Source organism: Mobula birostris, chromosome 4 (genome assembly GCF_030028105.1).
Source record: "Mobula birostris isolate sMobBir1 chromosome 4, sMobBir1.hap1, whole genome shotgun sequence".
NCBI lineage: Eukaryota > Metazoa > Chordata > Chondrichthyes > Myliobatiformes > Myliobatidae > Mobula > Mobula birostris.
Window position 1 is genome coordinate 208,424,373 of NC_092373.1, and position 19,550 is coordinate 208,443,922.

Here is a 19,550-nt window from a genome sequence, read left to right on the forward strand (position 1 = left end):
TGTACAGATTACAGCGCAGGTAGGACGGACAGAGAACATAGAAAACCCACAGCACAATACAGGCCCTTCAGCCCACAAAGCTGTGCCGAACATGTCCCTACCTTCGAAATTACTGTAACATGCTGTAAGGTTTCACTGATAATGTAATGGTTTCTCTGTAGCAGCAATGTTTGGGTTATGACTAGAGATAACGGGGTTTGGAATGCTGTTGTTCTTTCTTGTGAATCTGGAAGAGAGATTTTCGCGGACTTTTGCTGGGGAGTGATGAGGAGAGAAGACGCGAATGGAGAGAGTTGGTAGACCGCCGGACAGGGTGGACTTGGGAGCGAGGGTCCGAAGGGCAGCGATGATCGGAGGAGGTCGACGGTGGACGATCGACTTATCAGTGAGCTCCAAATGTGCACAACAGACTGTTTCATAAGGTTGGGCCCTTTTTCTTTTTTTTGTTTCTTTACTAACCACATAGTCAAATTAAGAATTATAAAGCTTAATCATTTAATTGCATATTGTGTACTGTTTGTTATTTCGACGTACTGATTTGTAACAGGGGACACATCGCGCAGCATCCACCTAAGCAACATTTCTAAAGTTTGGCCGGGCTGCTAGCCGAAGCGAAAGTTACATTTCCTCGGGTAACCCATAGCCCTCTATTTTTCTAAGATACATGTACCTATCCAGAAGTCTTTTAAAAGACCCTATCGTATCCACCTCCACCACTGTCGCCGGCAGCCCATTCTGCGCACTCACCACTCTGCGTGAAAAAACTAACCTCTGTACCCACTTCCAAGCACCTTAAAAATATGCCCTCTCATGTTAGCCATTTCAGCCCTGGGAAAAAGCCTCTGACCATCCACACGATCAATGCCTGTCATTATCTTGTACACCTCTATCAGGTCACCTCTCATCCTCTACCGCTCCAAGGAGAAAAGGCCAAATTCACTTAGCCTATTCTCATAAGGCATGCTCTCCAATCCAGGCAACATTCTTGTAAATCTCCTCTGCACCCTCTCTATGGTTTCCACATCCTTCCTATAGTGAGGCGACCAGAACTGAGCACGGTGCTCCAAGTGGGATCTGACCAGGGTCCTATATAGCTGCAATATTACCTCTCAACTCCTAAATCCAATTCCACGATTGATGAAGGTCAATGCACTATACGCCTTCTTAACCACACAGTCAACCTGTGCAGCAGCTTTGAGTGTCCTATGGACTCGGACCCCAAGATCCCTCTGATCCTCCACACTGCCAAGAGTCTTACTATTAATACTATATTCTGTCATATTTGACCTACCAAAATGAACCAGCTCACACTAATCTGGGTTGAACTCCATCTGCCACTTCTCAGCCCAGTTTTGCATCCTCTCAATGTCCCACCGTAACGTCTGACAGCCCTCCACACTATCCACAGGTGTTTGCTGTCCTGGGAAAAATCAGAGGGGATAAATCCCCATGGCCTGACAAGTTCATAAGATCATAAGACATGGGAGCAGAATTAGGCCATTCAGCCCATTGAGTCTGCTTCACCATTCCATCATGAGAGATCTCGGATCCCACTCTACCCCATACACCTGACTTCTCATCATGTCCTTTGATGCCCTGACCGATCAGGAAACGATCAACTTCTGCTTTAAATATACTGATGGACTTGGCCTCCATCGCAGTCTGTGGAACAGTATTCCACAGATTCACTACTCTCTAGCTAAAAATATACCTGCTTACCTCTGTTCTAAAAGGTCGCCCCTCAATTTTGAGGCTGTTCTGGATACCCCCACCACAGGAAACATCCTCTCCACATACACCTTAATTAGTCCTTTCAACATTCAGTAGGTTTCAATGAGATCCCCTGCATTCCTCTAAATTCACAAGCCCAAAGCTGCCAAACACTCCTCATATGTTAACCCCTTCATTGCTCCTCACAGGTTAACCCCTTCATTGCTGGGATCATCCTTGTGAACCTCCGTCAGTACAGATCTGTGCGGAACACCACCAGTGACGGACCTCCAGCCAGAGTAATATCACAAACAGCAGAGATCCCAGTAGGGATTCCTGCAGAACACCACCATTCACAGATGTTTCAGATGCAGGAAGAAAGGCACAGAACAATACTGTGTTATCACAGGCCAGCGGGACATGGCCTATGTTCCTCTCATCATTTCAGAAAAGTGAATCCAATCAAACACAGTCAACACGGTATGATGAAAGGTAAACAATGTTTGACCTTTTTTTGCTCAGATTTTTTGAGGATGTAACAGGAAGAGTTTACAGTAGATATTGTGCATTTAGATTTCCAAAAGGCACAAATTGCCACATAACAGGCTGGTGCATTAAGGTAGATCTCTGGTTTCAGGAAGCAGTGTGTTGGCATGGATAATAAGCCATTGGCACACTTCATTATTCAAAGTATGTTATGTTGAAGTTCTACAAGACATTGGTGAGGCCTAATTTGGATTATTATTTGCAGTTTTGGTCACCACCCACAAGAAAGATGTAAATAAGATTGAAAGAGTGCAGAGAAAATTTACAAGGATGTTGTTGGTCTGGAGGACCTGAGTTATAAGGAAAGATTGAATAGGTTAGGACTGTATTCTTTAAAACATAGAAGACTGAGGAGAGATTTGATAGATGTATACAAAAATTATGAGGGGTATAGATAGGGTAAACGCAAGCTGCCTTTTCCACTGAGGTTGGATGGGACTACAACCAGAGGTCATGGGTTAAGGGTGAAAGGTGAAATGCTTAAGGAGAACATGATGGGAAACATCTTCACTCAGTGGATCATGACAGCAAGGAACAAGCTGCCAATAAAAGTGGTGCATGTGATTTCAATTTCAACATTTAAGAGAAATGTTTTTATGTACATGGATGGCAGGGATATGGACGGCTGTGGTCAAAGTGCAGATCAGTGGAACCAGGCAGTTTAAATGACGGACCAAAGCGTATGTTTCTGTGCTGTAGTGTTCAAGAAGGGCCCTTGTGTACTGGAGGGAATGTGTTGGCATGGATCAGTCAGGCCCATTCCCAACAGGGGGGAGGGTGTTGGCATGGATTAGACGAGCTGTTTTCCAGCGGGGGGAGTGGGGCGTGCTGGCATGGATGATAAACCACAAAGATTTTCCAACAGGAGGGAGTGTGTTGGCATGGATTAGTTAGGCCCATTTCCAACAGGAGGGAGTGTGTTGGCATAGATTAGACAGGCCTGTTTCCAACAGGAGGGCGTGTGTTGGCATGGATTAGACAGGCCTGTTTCCAACAGGAGGGCGGGTGTTGGCATGGATTAGACAGGCCTGTTTCCAACAGGAGGGAATGTGTTGGCATGGATTATAGACCACAGACTTTCCCAACAGGAGGGATATAACGTGAGGATTGGTTCTTGGGCCTCTTTTTCTTTCTGTTCATCAATGTCCTGCAGAGGAAACAAAGTGAGAACTCGCCAAGATTGCTCCTATACGAAAACAGGTAGAAGGACCTGGATGATGAGAACATTGAAATTAAGGTCAAACATGCAGAGCTGGAGGTCAGATCAGGTAACAGGTACGAGGTGAAAACAGTCAAATATTTGAAAGATGGAACATTGAGGTTGATGGGAAGCTGGCACAGAGGAGGAGTCGTGGTGGGGACACATGAGACGGACAATGCTAGAATCCAGATTCACACACTGCCAGAGGAACTCAGCAGCTCAAGCAACATCTGTGGGGCTGGATTGAAATCTCAATGTGTCAGGAAAAAGAGAGCATCAGAACTGAGAAGGGAGAATGGCTGGCGTAAAGTGGGCAGGGAGATTTCTGGCGAAAAGTGGGCGGGGAGATTTCCGGCGAAAAGTGGGCGGGGAGATTTCCGGTCTAAAGTGGGCGGGGAGATTTCCGGCGTAAAGTGGGCGGGGAGATTTCCGGCGTAAGGTGGGCGGGGAGATTTCTGGTGTAAAATGGGCGGGGAGATTTTTGGTGTAGGGTGAGCAGGGAGTTGTGCTGAGATTTGGCAGTGACTGAAGGCGTACAGGGGGCTGAGAAAAAGACAACTAGGTAGGGGAAGGGAGCAGGTCTGCAGTTGGAGGGTAGTGACAGGTGGATGATGAGGCTGGCGTGGAGCCGTGACCCAACCCTGCTCCCAATTCTCTTTTCTCTCCCCTTTCAATCCCCATAGGCCTTCTCCCTCAACCCTGGCCCACCAGAGATCCACAGTCATGGCAGCTGTGCCGCGGGGACAAAGAACGGAGCTGCCACGATATCCTTTACCACGGTACACCTCTGCTGATTTCCCGGTTACACCTGTGTCTGCTGTCGTGTACTGGTGGGCAGGCTAGAACTCTGTTCCTCAGAAGCTGGTGCTGAGGCGAGCTTCAGCTCAGTTTCGGGGTTGTAGTCTGCACTGCAGGTCTGCGTGGAGCTTGTCGATAGCATTACAGAGCGTTTGTTTGATAAAGCTTCTGCCCTTTGGGCTTGGCACTTGAAGCTCATAAGTTTGGCATCCAAGGATTGAGTTCGTGGCCTTGTGAAGTGACTCTCTCCAGCACAGAGATCCTGGGCATTCCAGTCCTTATCTATCAGCTGGAGGTCAAATGCATGGCGTTGTATCCAGTCCGTGCAGAGGCCATCTCTCTCTGAAACCACACCACCACCGAGTAAGGGGACAGTGCTTTTACACACTCGCTTCTGAGAGTTCTCAAAAAGTGCGTACCAGGGGGGCAGGGTTCCATCTCTGTAGCCAGCGTCTGTCTGAATATGGCCGCTCAGCATGTCCACAGCAGGGTCAGTGTCGTCTGCAGAGTCAATAACTGGAATCGGAAGGGAGAATATCCAATTACACACAAACAATAAATGACCTGACTGTCCAGCTCTGTGTGGAAAGTCACAGAAATTCAGAGTTCAGGAGGTGGCCAATTACAGACCTGGGGAACATGCCTCAAAAGCTGATCATTCCTGGCTCTGTCCTTGATCTCACCCTACTGCCCCCGAAATAATTTATCCCATTGTCACAAAACAGGCAATTCTGCCTACAACTAAACGTCTCCTAGCCCCTTTCATTGGGTAGAGGGCTGCTGCCTCTCCATCCCTGAACAAGCCACAGGTCCCTCGGACATGCGACACAGGACATCGCTCTGCCCAGCAAACTGCCCTGATTCACACGTATGTACCCTCTCACTGCCTCACAGATCACCATGAGACCTGTGAGCGGAGCCCTCCTCCTCTCTATGGTACCTTGTGCACAGAAATCTCAGATTCCCCCCAACAACATCTACTTTATTGTAGATCACAAACTGGAATCACAGCAATAGAATCTGGAAATGAGTAATAATAACAGAGTTGTCATGATGGGAGATTTTCACTTCCCAAATATTGATTGACATCTCCCTAGAGTGAGGGGTTTAGATGGGGTGCAGTTCATTAGGTGTATTCAGGAAGGTTTCTTGACACAATATGTAGGTAAGCCTACAAGAGGAGAGGCTGTACTTGATCTGGTATTGGGAAATGAACCTGGTCAGGTGTCAGATCTCTCAGTGAGAGAGCATTTTGGAGATAGTGATCACAGTTCTATCTCCTTTACCATAGTATTGGAGAGGGATAGGAACAGACAAGTTAGGGAAACATTTAATTAGTGTAAGGGGAAATATGAGGCTATCAGGCAGGAACATGGAAGCATAAATTGGAAACATATTCTCAGGTACACATACGTAAGAAATGCGGCAAATGTTCAGGGGATATTTGTGTGGGGTTCTGAGTAGGTACGTTCCAATGAAACATGGAAAGGATGGGAGTTGTATGACATGTATAGGAAGCAGGGAGTAAATAAGGTGCTTGAGGAGTATAAGAAGTGCAAGAAAATACTTAAGAAAGAAATCAGGAGGGCTAAAAGAAGACATGAGGTTGCCTTGGCAGTCAAAGTGAAGGATAATCCAAAGAGCTTTTACAGGTATATTAAGAGCAAAAGGATTGTAAGGGATAAAATTGGTCCTCTTGAAGATCAGAGTGGTCGCCTATGTGCGGAACCAAAAGAAAGGGGGGAGATCTTAAATAGGTTTTTTGCGCCTGTATTTACTAAGGAAACTGGCATGAAGTCTATGGAATTAAGGGAAACAAGTAGTGAGATCATGGAAACTGTACAGATCGAAAAGGAGGAGGTCCTTGCTGTCTTGAGGAAAATTAAAGTGGATAAATCCCCGGGACCTGACAGAGTGTTCCCTCGGACCTTGAAGGAGACTAGTGTTGAAACTGCAGGGGCCCTGGCTGAAATATTTAAAATGTCGCTGTCTACAGGTGAGGTGCCGGAGGATTGGAGAGTGGCTTATGTTGTTCCGTTGCTTAAAAAAGGATCAAAAAGTAATCCAGGAAATTATAGGCCAGTAAGTTTAACGTCGGTAGTAGGTAAGTCATTAGGGGGAGTACTAAGAGACAGGATCTACAAGCATTTGGATAGACAGGGACTTATTAGGGAGAGTCAACATGGCTTTGTGCGTGGTAGGTCATGTTTGACCAATCTATTGGAGTTTTTCGAGGAGGTTACCAGGAAAGTGGATGAAGGGAAGGCAGTGGATATTGTCTATATGGACTTCAGTAAGGCCTTTGACAAGGTCCCGCATGGGAGGTTAGTTAGGAAAATTCAGTCGCTAGGTATACATGGAGAGGTGGTAAATTGGATTAGACATTAGCTCAATGGAAGAAGCCAGAGAGTGGTGTAGAGAATTGCTTCTCCGAGTGGAGGCCTGTGACTAGTGGTGTGCCACAGGGATCAGTGCTGGGTCCATTGTTATTTGTCATCTATATCAGTGATCTGGATGATAATGTGGTAAATTGGATCAGCAAATTTGCTGATGATACAAAGATTGGAGGTGTAGTAGACAGTGAGGAAGGTTTTCAGAGCCTGCAGAGGGACTTGGACCAGCTGGAAAAATGGGCTGAAAAATGGCAGATGCAGTTTAATACAGACAAGTGTGAGGTATTGCACGTTGGAAGGACAAACCAAGGTAGAACATACAGAGTTAATGGTAAGGCACTGAGGAGTGCAGTGGAACAGAGGGATCTGGGAATACAGATACAAAATTCCCTAAAAGTGGCGTCACAGGTAGATAGGGTCGTAAAGAGAGCTTTTGGTACATTGGCCTTTATTAATCAAAGTATTGAGTATAAGAGCTGGAACGTTATGATGAGGTTGTACAAGGCATTGGTGAGGCCAAATCTGGAGTATTGTGTTCAGTTTTGGTCACCAAATTACAGGAAGGATATAAATAAGGTTGAAAGAGTGCAGAGTAGGTTTAAAAGGATGTTGCCAGGACTTGAGAAACTCAGTTACAGAGAAAGGTTGAATAGGTTAGGACTTTATTCCCTGGAGCGTAGAAGAATGAGGGGAGATTTGATAGAGGTATATAAAATTATGATGGGTATAGATAGAGTGAATGCAAGCAGGCTTTTTCCAGTGAGGCAAGGGGAGAAAAAAACCAGAGGACATGGGTTAAGGGTGAGGGGGGAAAAGTTTAAAGGGAACATTAGGGGGGGGGCTTCTTCACACAGATAGTGGTGGGAGTATGGAATGAGCTGCCAGACGAGGTGGTAAATGCGGGTTCTTTTTTAACATTTAAGAATAAATTGGACAGATACATGGATGGGAGGTGTATGGAGGGATATGGTCTGTGTGCAGGTCAGTGGGACTAGGCAGAAAATGGTTCGGCACAGCCAAGAAGGGCCACAAGGCCTGTTTCTGTGCTGTAGTTTCTATGGTTTCTATGGATAGTAGGGTACAAGATCCGTGGTGCACAAAGGCTGTTGTAAATCCAGTCAAGAAGAAAAGACGAGCTTACGAAAGGTTCAAAAAACTAATTAATGATAGGAATCTAGAGGATTATAAAGCGGGCAGGAAGGATCTTAAGAATGAAATTAGGAAAACCAGAAGGGGTCATGAGAAGGCCTTGGCGGACAGGATTAAGGATCATGCCAAGGAAGTCTACAAGTATATGAAGAGCAAGAGGATAAGGCGTGAAAAAATAGGACCAATCAAGTGTGACAGTGGGAAAGTGTGTATGGAACTGGAGGAAATAGCGGAGGTACTTAATGAATACTTTGCTTCAGTATTCACTACGGAAAAGGATCTTGGTGATTGTAGTGATGACTTGCAGTGAACTGAAAAGCTTCAGCATGTAGATATTAAGGAAGAGGATGTGCTGGAGCTTTTGGAAAGCATCAATTTGGATAAATCACTTCGACCGGATGAGATGTACCCCAGGGAGGCGAGGGAGGAGATTGCTGAGCCTCTAGCAGTGATCTTTACATCATCAATGAGGACAGGAGAAGTTCCAGAGGATTGTAGGGTTATGGATGTTGTTCCCTTATTCAAGAAAGGGAGTTGGGATAGCCCAGGAAATTATAGGCCAGTGAGTCTTACTTCAGTAGTTGTTAAGTTGATGGACAAGATCCTGAGCGACAGGATTTATAAACATTTGGAGAGGCATAATATGATTAGGAACAGTCAGCATGGCTTTGTCAAAGGCAGGTTGTGCCTTACGAGCCTGATTGAATTTTTTGAGGTTGTGGCTAAACACATTGATGAAGGCAGAGCCGTAGATGTAGTGTATATGGATTTCAGCAAGGCATTTGATAAGGTACCCCATGCAAGGCTTATTGAGAAAGTATGGAGGCATGGGATCCAACGGGATATTGCTTTGTGGATCCAGAACTGACTTGCCCACAGAAGGTAAAGAGTGGTTGTTGACGGGTCATATTCTGCATGGAGGTCAGTGACCAGTGGAGTGCCTCAGGGATCTGTTCTGGGACCCTTACTGTTCGTGATTTTTATAAATGACCTGGATGAGGAAGTGGAGGGATGGGTTAGTAAATTTGCTGATGACACAAAGGTTGGGGGTGTTGGGGGTGTTGTGGATAGTGTGGAGGGCTGTCAGAGGTTACAACGGGACATTGATAGGATGCAAAACTGGGCTGAGAAGTTGCAGATGGGGTTCAACCCAGATAAGCGTGAGGTGATTCATTTTGGTATGTCAAATATGATGGCAGAATATAGTATTAATGGTAAGACTCTTGGTAGTGTGGAGGATCAGAAGGATCTTGGGGTCCGAGTCGATTGGACACTCAAAGCTGCTGCGCAGGTTGACCCTGTGGTTAAGAAGGCATATGGTGTATTGGCCTTCATCAATCATGGGATTGAATTTTGGAGTTGAGAGGTAATGTTGCAGCTATATAGGACCCTGGTCAGACCCCACTTGGAGTACTGTGCTCAGTTCTGGTCACCTCACTACAGGAAGGATGTGGAAACCGAGAAAGAGAGCAGTGGAGATTTACAAGGATGTTGCCTGAATTGGGGAGCATGCCTTATGAGAATAGGTTGAGTGAATTTGGCCTTTTCTCCTTGGAGCGACGGAGGATGAGAGGTGACTTGATAGAGGTGTATATAATGATGAGAGGCATTGATCGTGTGGATAGTCAGAGGCTTTTTCCCAGGGCTGAAATGACTAACATGAGAGGGCATAGTTTTAAGGTGCTTGGAAGTAGGTACAGAGGAGATGTCAGGGGTAAGTTTTTTATGCAGAGAGTGCTGAGTGCATTCAATGGGCTGCTGGCAATGGTGGTGGAGGCAGAAACGATAGGGTCTTTTAAGAGACTCCTGGATAGGTACATGGAGCTTAGAAAAATAGAGGGCTATGGGTAAAGCCCAGTTAGCTCTAAGGTGAGGACATGTTCAGCACAACTTTGTGGGCCAAACAGCCTGTATTGTGCTGTAGGTTTTCTATGTTTCTTTGTTTCTGACAGTGGGTTAAGCAGCCACAGGATGGCACTGCACCATAGAGTTAGTGCGGCGCTATTACAACTTGGGGGCGGATTTCAGAGTTCAACTCCGGTATTCCTGAAAGGGTTTATATTCTCCCCATGGTAGGCATAATATCTCCTCCAGGTGCTCCAGTTTCCTCCCAAAGCCCAAAGACATACATGTTCGGAGATTAGTTTGATTGTAAATTGAGCCAAGATGAGGTTAACGTTAAATAGGTGGGATGTGGCATGGTGAAGGTCATTGCTACTGAAGGGCCTGTTCAGAGGTGCTTCTCAAAATAATTAATAAGGCACAAAGGCACAGTTATCAAGGGAGAGTGTAGGTGTACAGGAGATCGGGACAGGCACTTACAGAGATGCGGCGGGGCATGAGGGATGAGGTCAGGGCTGGACAGAGACGAGCGATGAGGACAGGCATTTACAGAGATCAGGGGAGCACAGGAGATGAGGTCAGGATCTGGAGGGGTGCAGGGCACTGGGACATCGGATAGCGTTGAGAAGGGGTGTAGGGGATTAGGATAGGAGCTTACAGATATGGGCAGGGAGTAGGGGATGAGGACGGATTTACAGGGATGTGGAGGGTGTAGGGGATGAGGATGGGAGTTTAGAAAGACATGGAGGTGTAATGGATTGGGGCAGGGTTTTACAGCTACATGAAAGGTGCAGTGGATATGGGCAGGGTTTTACAGGTATATGGAAGGTGTAGGGGATTGAACATAGAACATAGAATAGTACAGCACAGTACAGGCCCTTCGGCCCACAATGTTGTGCCGACCCTTAAACTGCCTCCCATATAACCCCCCACCTTAAATTGCTCCATATACCTGTATAATAGTCTCTTAAACTTCACTAGTGTATCTGCCTCCACCACTGACTCAGGCACCAGATCTCGTTGTACTTCCCCTTTTCCTAACATGACACCATTCAGATAGTAATCTGCCTACCTGTTCTTGCCACCAAAGTGGACAACCTCACATTTACTGAGGGGATGTCAGAGAGTGGTGGGTGCGTGGAATGCACTGCCAGCAAAGGAGATAGAGGCAGATACAATAGGGCCTTTTAAGAGCCTTTTAGATAGGTACATGGAGCTTAGAAAAATAGAGAGCTATGCACTCGAAAAATTCTATGCTGAAAGACCTGTAATGTGCTGTAGATTTCTATGTTCTATGTTAAACTTATTATCAAAGTACATATATGTCACCTTTTACAAGCCTGTGATTCACTTCTTTGAAAGCATACCCAATAAATCTATAACAGAATAATAGCCATAATAGAATCAATAAATCCTGTACAAACTGGACATTCAAAGTGATGTGCCAAAGACAACAAACTGGGCAAATACATACATAAGTAAATAAATATCCAAACAATAAATGTCAAGGAAATGAAATGAAAGTGATTCCATAGGTTGTAGGTGACAGGGCAAGTGAAGTGGCTCGAGGGCCTGATGGTTGAGAGGTAATAACTATTTCTGAACCATGTGGCGACAGTCTTAAGTCCTGCACCTTCTTCCTGATGGCAGCAGTGAGAAAAGAGCACGACCTGGGTGGTGGGGCTTCTGATGATGGATGCTGCTTTCTGGTGACAATGCTCTGTGTAGATATGCTCAATGGTTGGAAGGGCTTTACCCCGATGGTCTGGGCCATACCCACTACTTTCTGTAGGATTTTCCATTCAAGGGTGTTTCCATATCATGCTGTGTTGCAGACGGTCAACGTACTCCATACCATATATCCATGCTCTCGCCTCTCTTTTACTCTTTATATGTCTGAAAAACCTTTTGTATTCGCTTTGATATTAATCGTGAGAGAAATAGAATGCGGGCCTTTGGCCCATCCAGTCTGTGTCAAACCATTTAACCTGTCTATTCCCATCGACCTGCATCTGGATCATAGCCCTCCATAACCCCTCCCGTCCACATACCTATCCGAACTTCCCGAAAATATTGAAATCAAAATTGCATCACTAGCACTGGCAGCTCGTTCCACACTCTCACCACTCTCTGAATGACGAATTTTCTCCGTATGCACCCCTTAAATATTTCACCTTTCACCCTTATCCCATGACCTCCATGCATAGTCTCACCCAACCTCAGTGGAGAAAGCCTGTTGAATTTATCCCATCTCTCCACCTCATAATTTTGTCTTTATCTTCTATGTTCTAAGGAACAAAGTTCTAACCTATTGAATCTTTCCTTACAACTCATGTCTTCCAGACCTGGCAACATTCTTGTAAATTTTCTTTGTACTCTTTCAATCTTACTTACACCTTTCTGTAGATTGTTGACCAAATCAGCACACAATAGTCCAAATTAGGCCTCACCAATGTCTGACACAACTTCAACATAACATCCCATCTCCTGTACTCTATACGTCGATTTATGAAAGCCAATGTGCCAAAAGCTTTTTTTACAACCCTACCAACCTGTGACACCACTTCCAATGAATTATGGACCAGATCCCTTTGTTCTACCACACTCCTCAATGTCCTACCGCTCACAATGTAAGGCCTGCCTTGGTTGGTCCTACCGATATTCAGAACATCACTCTTGTCTGCATTAAATTGCATCAGCCATTTTTAGCCCATTTTTCACCTGGTCCACATCGCGCTGCAAGCCATGGTAGTCTTCTTTGTTATTCACTACACCCCCAGTTTTGGTGACATCCAGAAATTTGCTGATCCAGTTAACCACGTTATCATCCAGTTTATCGATATAGATAACAAACAAAAACAGACCCAGCATGAATCCTTGCAGCTCTTTATTTGTCCCAGGCATTGCTGCTCTGTCACCACATTCTGGTGTCTCTTCCAATAAACTTTGGCCAGCTCCTCTCTCACGACTCTGTAATTCCTTTTACTCCACTGTAATGCTGATAGATTTGACTTTAGCTTTTCCCTCTCAAATTTCAGGGTGAATTCTTCACGTTATAATCACTGTCTCCCGAGGGATCCTTTACCTTAAGCTCCCTAACCAAATCCAGTTCATTACACATCATCCAATCGAGAGTAGTTGATCTCCTAGTGGGTTCAAAGGTTATCTCATGGGCATTTTAAAAATTCTTTCTTGAGATCCAAAATCAGCACCACTTAATTTTCCCAATCTATCTGAATATTTAAATCCCCATGAATATGGTAACATTGCCCTTCTGACGTGCATTTTCTATTCCTGATTGTAATTAGTATACCACTTCCGGCTACTGTTCAGAGGCCTGTGTATAACTTGCATCGGGGTATTTTTACCCTTGCAGTTCCTTAACTCCACCCACAATGATTCTATATCTTCTGATGCAATGTCACCTTTTCATAATGAGTTAATTTAATTTTTTACCAACTAAAGCCACACCAACCTCACTGCTTACCTGCTTGTACTTTTGATACGATGTCTCGCCTTGAATGTTAAGCTCCCATCTATTATCTTCTATCAGCCACAACACAGTGATGTCCACAACATCATACCTGCCAATCTCTATGCTATAAGATTACCTACCTAATTTCATACACTGCGTGCATTTAAACACCTTCAGTACTGTATTCATCACACTTTTCAATTTTGACTCTGTGTTACGCTGTAACCTATCCCACTGAATGCAATTTTTCCCCTTCATTGCCTGTCATTCTTGACAGTCTCACGACACACAGCATCTACATGTATATCAGCTGCTCCATTCTTAGCCCTATCATTCAGTTTCCAAATAACTGAAACCATCCCCAACACTTTAGCAAACCTAGCCACAGGATACTGGGCACCTCGGGTTCAGGTGTAAATCACCCCTTTTGTATGTGTCATTCCATCCCCAGAAGACATCCGAATGATACAGAAATCTAAAATCTTATCCCTGCACCAGATCCTCAGACATGTATTTATCTGTGAATCATCCTATTCTTAACCTCACTGGTGTGTGGCAGAAGCAGCAATCCAGAGATTACTACCATAAGACAAAGTAACAGAAATAGGCTATTTGGCCTGTCAAGTCTGCTCCTCCGTGCAATCATGGCTAATCCTTTTTCTCCCCCTCCTCGGCCTTTGCTCCGTAACCTTTAATGCCATGGCCAATCAAGAACCTATCGATCTCTGCCTTAAATACACCCAAAGACCTGGCCTCCACAATGACATTCCACGAATTCACCACCCTTTGGCTAGAGAAATTCCTTCACATCTCTGTTGTAAATGGATGCCTCTCTATCCTGAGGCTGTGCCCTCTTGTCCAAAACTCCCCCACACATCCTTTCCACATCTACTCTAGGCCTTTCAACATTCAAAAGGTTTCAATGAGCTCTCCACACTCATACTTCTAAATTCCAGCATTGACCCAGAGCCATCAAACGTTCCCCATATGGTAAAATTTCATTCTGCAATCATCCTTGTGAACCTCCTCTGAACCCTCTCCAGTGCCAGCACATCGTTTTTTAGATATGGATCCCAAAACTGTTCACAAAACTCAAGGTGAGTCTTCATCAGTGCCTTACAAAACCTCAGCATCACATCCTTGCTCTTGTATACTAGACCTCTTGAAATGAATGTTAACTTGGCATTTGCCATCCCCACCAACTCAACCTGCAAGTTAGCATTCAGGGTGTTCTGCACAAGGATCCCAAGTACCCTTGCATCTTAGGTTCTTGGATTTTATCCCCATTTAGAAAAATAATGCATCCCTCCACTTCCTCATCCAGGTCATTTATAAAAATCACAAAGAGAAGGGGTCCCAGAACAGAACCACTGGTCACCAACCTCCATGCAGAATATGACCTGTCTACAACAACTCTTTGCCTTCTGTGGGCAAGCCAACTCTGGATCCATAAAGCAATGTCCCCTTGGATCCCATGCCTCCTTATTTTCTCAATACGCCTGGCATGGGGTACCTTATCAAATGCCTTGCTAAAATCCATATACATTTACTGTTCTACTTCGTCAATGTGTTTAGTCACTTCCTCAAAAAATTCAATCAGGCTAGTAAGGCATGACCTGCCTTTGACAAAGCCATGCTCACTATTCTTAATCATATTATGCCTCTCCAAATGTTCACAAATTCTGCATCTCAGAATCTTTTCCATCAACTTACCAATCACTGAAGTAAGACTCACTGGTCTATAATTTCCTGGGATATCGCTACTCCCTTTCTTGAATAAGAGAACAACATCTGCAACCCTCCAGTCCTCCGAAACCTCTCCCGTCCCCAGTGATAATGCAAAGATCATCGCCAGAGGCTCAGCAATCTCCTTCCTTGCCTCCCACAGTAGCCTGGAGTACATCCCATCCGGTCCCAGACTCTTATCCAACTTGATACTTTCCAAAAACTCCAGCACATCCTCTTTCTATATGCTCAAGTTTTTCAATCCACTGTAAGTCATCCCTAGAATCACCAAGATCCTTTTCAGTAATGAATACTGAAGCAAAGTATTCATTAAGTACCTCTGTTATCTCCTCCGGTTCCAGACACACTTTTCCACTGTCACACTGTCCTCTTGCTCTTCGCATACTTGTAGAATGCCTTCCGATTTTCTTTAATTCTGCCTGCCAAGGGCTTCTCATGGTCCCTTCTGGCTCTCCTAATTTCCTTCTTAAGCTCCTTCCTGCTATCCTTATAATCTTCTAGATCTCTATCATTACCTAGTATTTTGAACCTTTTCTAAACTCCTCTTTTCTTCTTGACTAGATTTGTACACCACAGTTCCTGTACCCTACCATCCTTTCTGTCTCATTGGAACATACCTCTGCAGAACATCACACAAATATCTCTTGAACATTTGCCACATTTCTGCCGTGCATTTCCCTGAGAACATCTGTTCTTAATTTATGCTTCCAAGTTCCTGCCTGATAGCTTCATATTTCCCCTTACTCCAATTAAACACTTTCCTAACTTTTCTGTTCCTATCCCTCTTCAATGCTTTGGTAAAGGAGATAGAATTGTGATCACTAGCTCCAAAATGCTCTCCCACTGACAGATCTGACACCTGACCAGGTTCATTTCCCAATAGCAGATGAAGTACAGCCTCTCTTTAGGTGTATCTACATATTCTGTCAGGAAACCTTCCTGAACACATCTAACAATCTCCATCCCATCTAAATCCCTTGCTCTGGGAAGATGCCGATCAATATTTGGGAAATTAATATCTCCCACCATGACAACCCTGTTATTCCTTCCAGAATCTGTCTCTCTATCTGCTCCTCAACGTCCCTGTTACTATCGGGTGGTCAATAAAAAAACACCCAGTAGAGTTATTGACCCCTTCCTATTCCTAACTTCCACCCACAGAGACTCAGTAGACAATCCCTCCATGACTTCCACCTTTTCTGCAGCCGTGACACTATCTCTGATCAACAGTGCCACGCCCCCACCTCTTTTGCCTCCCTCCCTGTCCTTTCTGAAACATCTGCAGCCTGGCACTCTAAGTCACTCTAAGTAATCAGCTGTACTGGATTGGGTATTGTGTAATGAACCGGAGGTGATTAGAGAGATTGAGGTGAAGGAACCCTAAGGAGGCAATGATCATAACATGATTGAGTTCACTGGGAAATCTGAAGAGAAGCCGAAATCTGATGTGTCAGTAGTCAGTGGAGTGAAGGAAATTACAGTGGCATGAGAGAGGAACTGGCCAAAATTGACTGGAAGGATGGCAGAGCAGTAGTGGCTGGAGTTTATGCGAGAAGTGAGGAAGGTGCAAGACAGGTTTATTACAAACAAGAAGAAATTTTCAAATGGAAAAAGGAAGCAACCGTGGCTGACAAGAGAAATCAAAGCCAAAGTTAAAGCAAAGGAGAGGGCATACAAGGAAGCAAAAATTAGTGGGAAGACAGAGGATTGGGAAGTTTTTAAAAGTTTACAAAATGAAACTAAGAAGGTCATTAAGAGGGAAAAGATGAACTATGAAAGGAAGCTAGCAAATAATATCAAAGAGGATGCTAAAAGCTTTTTCAAGTATATAAAGAGTAAAAGACAGGTGAGAGTAGATATAGGACCGATAGAAAATGATGCTGGAGAATTGTAATGGGATATAAGGAGACAGCGGAGGAACTGAACGAGTATTTTGCATCAGTCTTCACTGAGGAAGACATCAGCAGTATACCGGACACTCAAGGGTGGCAGGGAAGAGAAGTGTGCGCAGTCACAATTACGACAGAGAAAGTACTCAGGAAGCTGAATAGTCTAAAGGTAGATAAATCTCCCTGACCAGATGGAATGCACCCTCGTGTTCTGAAGGAAGTAGCTGTGGACATTGCGGAGGCATTAGCGATGACCTTTCAAAAGTCAATAGATTCTGGCATGGTTCCGGAGGACTGGAAGATTGCAAATGTCACTCTGCTATTTAAGAAGGGGGCAAGAAAGCAAAAAGGAAATTATAGACCTGTTAGCTTGACATTGGTGGTTGGGAAGTTGTTGTAGTCAATTGTTAAGGATGAAGTTACAGAGTACCTAGAGGCATATGACAAGATAGGCAGAACTCAGCATGGATTCCTTAAAGGAAAATCCTGCCTGACAAACATATTATAATTTTTTGAGGAAATTACAAGTAGGCTAGACAAAGGAGATGTAGTGGATGTTGTATATTTGGATTTTCAGAAGGCCTTTGACAAGGTGCCACACATGAGGCTACTTAACAAGATAAGAGCCCATGGAATTACGGGAAAGTTACATACGTGGATAGAGCGTTGGCTGATTGGCAGGAAACAGAGAGTGGGAATAAAGGGATCCTATTCTGGTTGGCTGCTGGTTACCAGTGGTGTTCCACAGGGGTCCGTGTTGGGGCCGCTTCTTTTTACATTGTACATCAACAATTTGGATTATGGAATAGATGGCTTTGTGGCTAAGTTTGTTGATGATACGAAGATAGGTGGAGGGGCTGGTAGTGCTGAGGAAACAGAGAGTCTGCAGAGAGACTTGGGTAGATTGGAAGAATGGGCAAAGAAGTGGCAAATGAAATACAATGTTGGAAAGTGTATGGTTCTGCACTTTGGCAGAAGAAATAAATGGGCAGACTATTACTTAAATGGGGATAGAATTCAAAGTTCTGAGATGCAACGGGACTTGGGAGTCCTCGTACAGGATACCCTTAAGGTTAACCTCCAGGTTGAGTCGGTGGTGAAGAAGGCGAATGCAATGTTGGCATTTATTTCTAGAGGAATAGAGTATAGGAGCAGGGATGTGATGTTGAGGCTCTATAAGGCCCTGGTGAGACCTCACTTGGAGTACTGTGGGCAGTTTTGGTCTCCTTATTTAAGAAAGGATGTGCTGACATTGGAGAGGGTACAGAGAAGATTCATTAGAATGATTCTGGGAATGAGAGGGTTAACATATGAGCAACGTTTGTCCGGTCTTGGACTGTATTCCTTGGAGTTTAGAAGAATTAGGGGAGACCTCATAGAAACATTTTGAATGTTGAAAGACATGGACAGAGTGGATGTGGCAAAGTTGTTTCCCATGATGAGGGAGTCTAGTACCAGAGGGCATGACTTAAGGATTGAAGGGCGCCCTTTCAGAACAGAAATGCGAAGAAATTTTTTTAGTCAGAGGGTGGTGAATCTGTGGAATTTGTTGCCACGGGCAGCAGTGGAGGCCAAGTCATTGGGTGTATTTAAGGCAGAGATTGATAGGTATCTGAGTAGCCAGGGCATCAAAGGTTATGGTGAGAAGGCGGGGGAGTGGGACTAAATGGGAGAATGGATCAGCTCATGATAAAATGGCAGCGCAGACTCGATGGGCCAAATGGCGGACTTCTGTGTCTTATGGTCTAACCATTCCTGCCCCTGAGCCATCCAAGCCACAACATCATAGCTCCAAGTACTGATCCATGCTCTAAGCTCATCTGCTTTGTTCATGATGCTTCTTGCATTAAAATAGACACATCTCAAACCATCGGTCTGAGCACGTCCCTTCTCTATCACCTGCCTATCCTCCCTTTCACACTGCCTACAAGGTTTTTCTATTTGTGAGCCAACCATCCCTTCCTCCATCTCTTCAATTTGATTCCCACCCCCCAGCAATTCTAGTTTAGACTCTCTGCAATAGCCTTAGCAAACCTCTCTGCCAGGATATTGGTCCCCGTCGGATTCAAGTGCAACCCGTGGTTTTTGTACAGGTCGTGCCTGCTCCAAAAGAGATCCCAATGATCCAGAAATCTGAATCCCTGCCCCCTGCTCCAATCCCTCAGCCACGCATTTATCCTCCACCTCACTCTATTCCTATACTCACTGTCGCGTGGCACAGGCAGTAATCCCGAGATTACTACCTTTGAGGTCCTGATTCTCAACTTCCTTCCTAACTCCCTGTAGTCTGTTTTTTGGACCTCCTCCTATGTCATTGGTACCAACATGTACCACGATCTCTGGCTGTTCCCCTTCCCTCTTCAGGATATCGTGGATGCGATCAGAAACATCCCAGACCCTGGCACCTGGGAGGAAAACTACCATCGAGTTTCTTTCCTACATCCGCAGATTCGCCTGTCTGACCCCCTAAGTATAGAATCCCCTATCACTGCTGCCACCCTCTTCCTTTCCCTACCCTTCTGAGCCACAGGGCTGCAGTCTGTGCCAGAGACACGGCCACTGTGTCTTCCCCTAGGTAGGCTGTCCACCCCCCCATCAGTACTCAAATAGGAATACTTATTGTTAAGGGGGACAGCCACTGGGGTACTCTCTAGTACCTGACTCTTACCCTTCCCTCTCTTCCCGCCATTACAGACACTTACACCACACGCTGCATCCGTAAAGCAAACAGCATTATGAAGGACCCCACACACCCCTCATACAAACCCTTCTCCCTCCTGCCATCTGGCAAAAGATACCAA

General features: G+C 45.0%; 1 protein-coding gene across 2 annotated transcripts in view; it reads right to left on the minus strand.

Moving 5' to 3' along the window:
* Positions 1–471: 471 nt before the first annotated feature.
* Positions 472–19,550, minus strand: part of rtkna (rhotekin a) — a 152,277-nt gene continuing 133,198 nt past the window's right edge. For both annotated transcript variants that reach the window (XM_072256862.1, XM_072256861.1), the window contains exon 12: positions 472–4,771. In XM_072256862.1, coding sequence (XP_072112963.1) covers positions 4,260–4,771 — 512 coding nt within the window. In that variant the 3' untranslated portion in view covers positions 472–4,259. The remainder of the gene's footprint in view (positions 4,772–19,550) is intronic.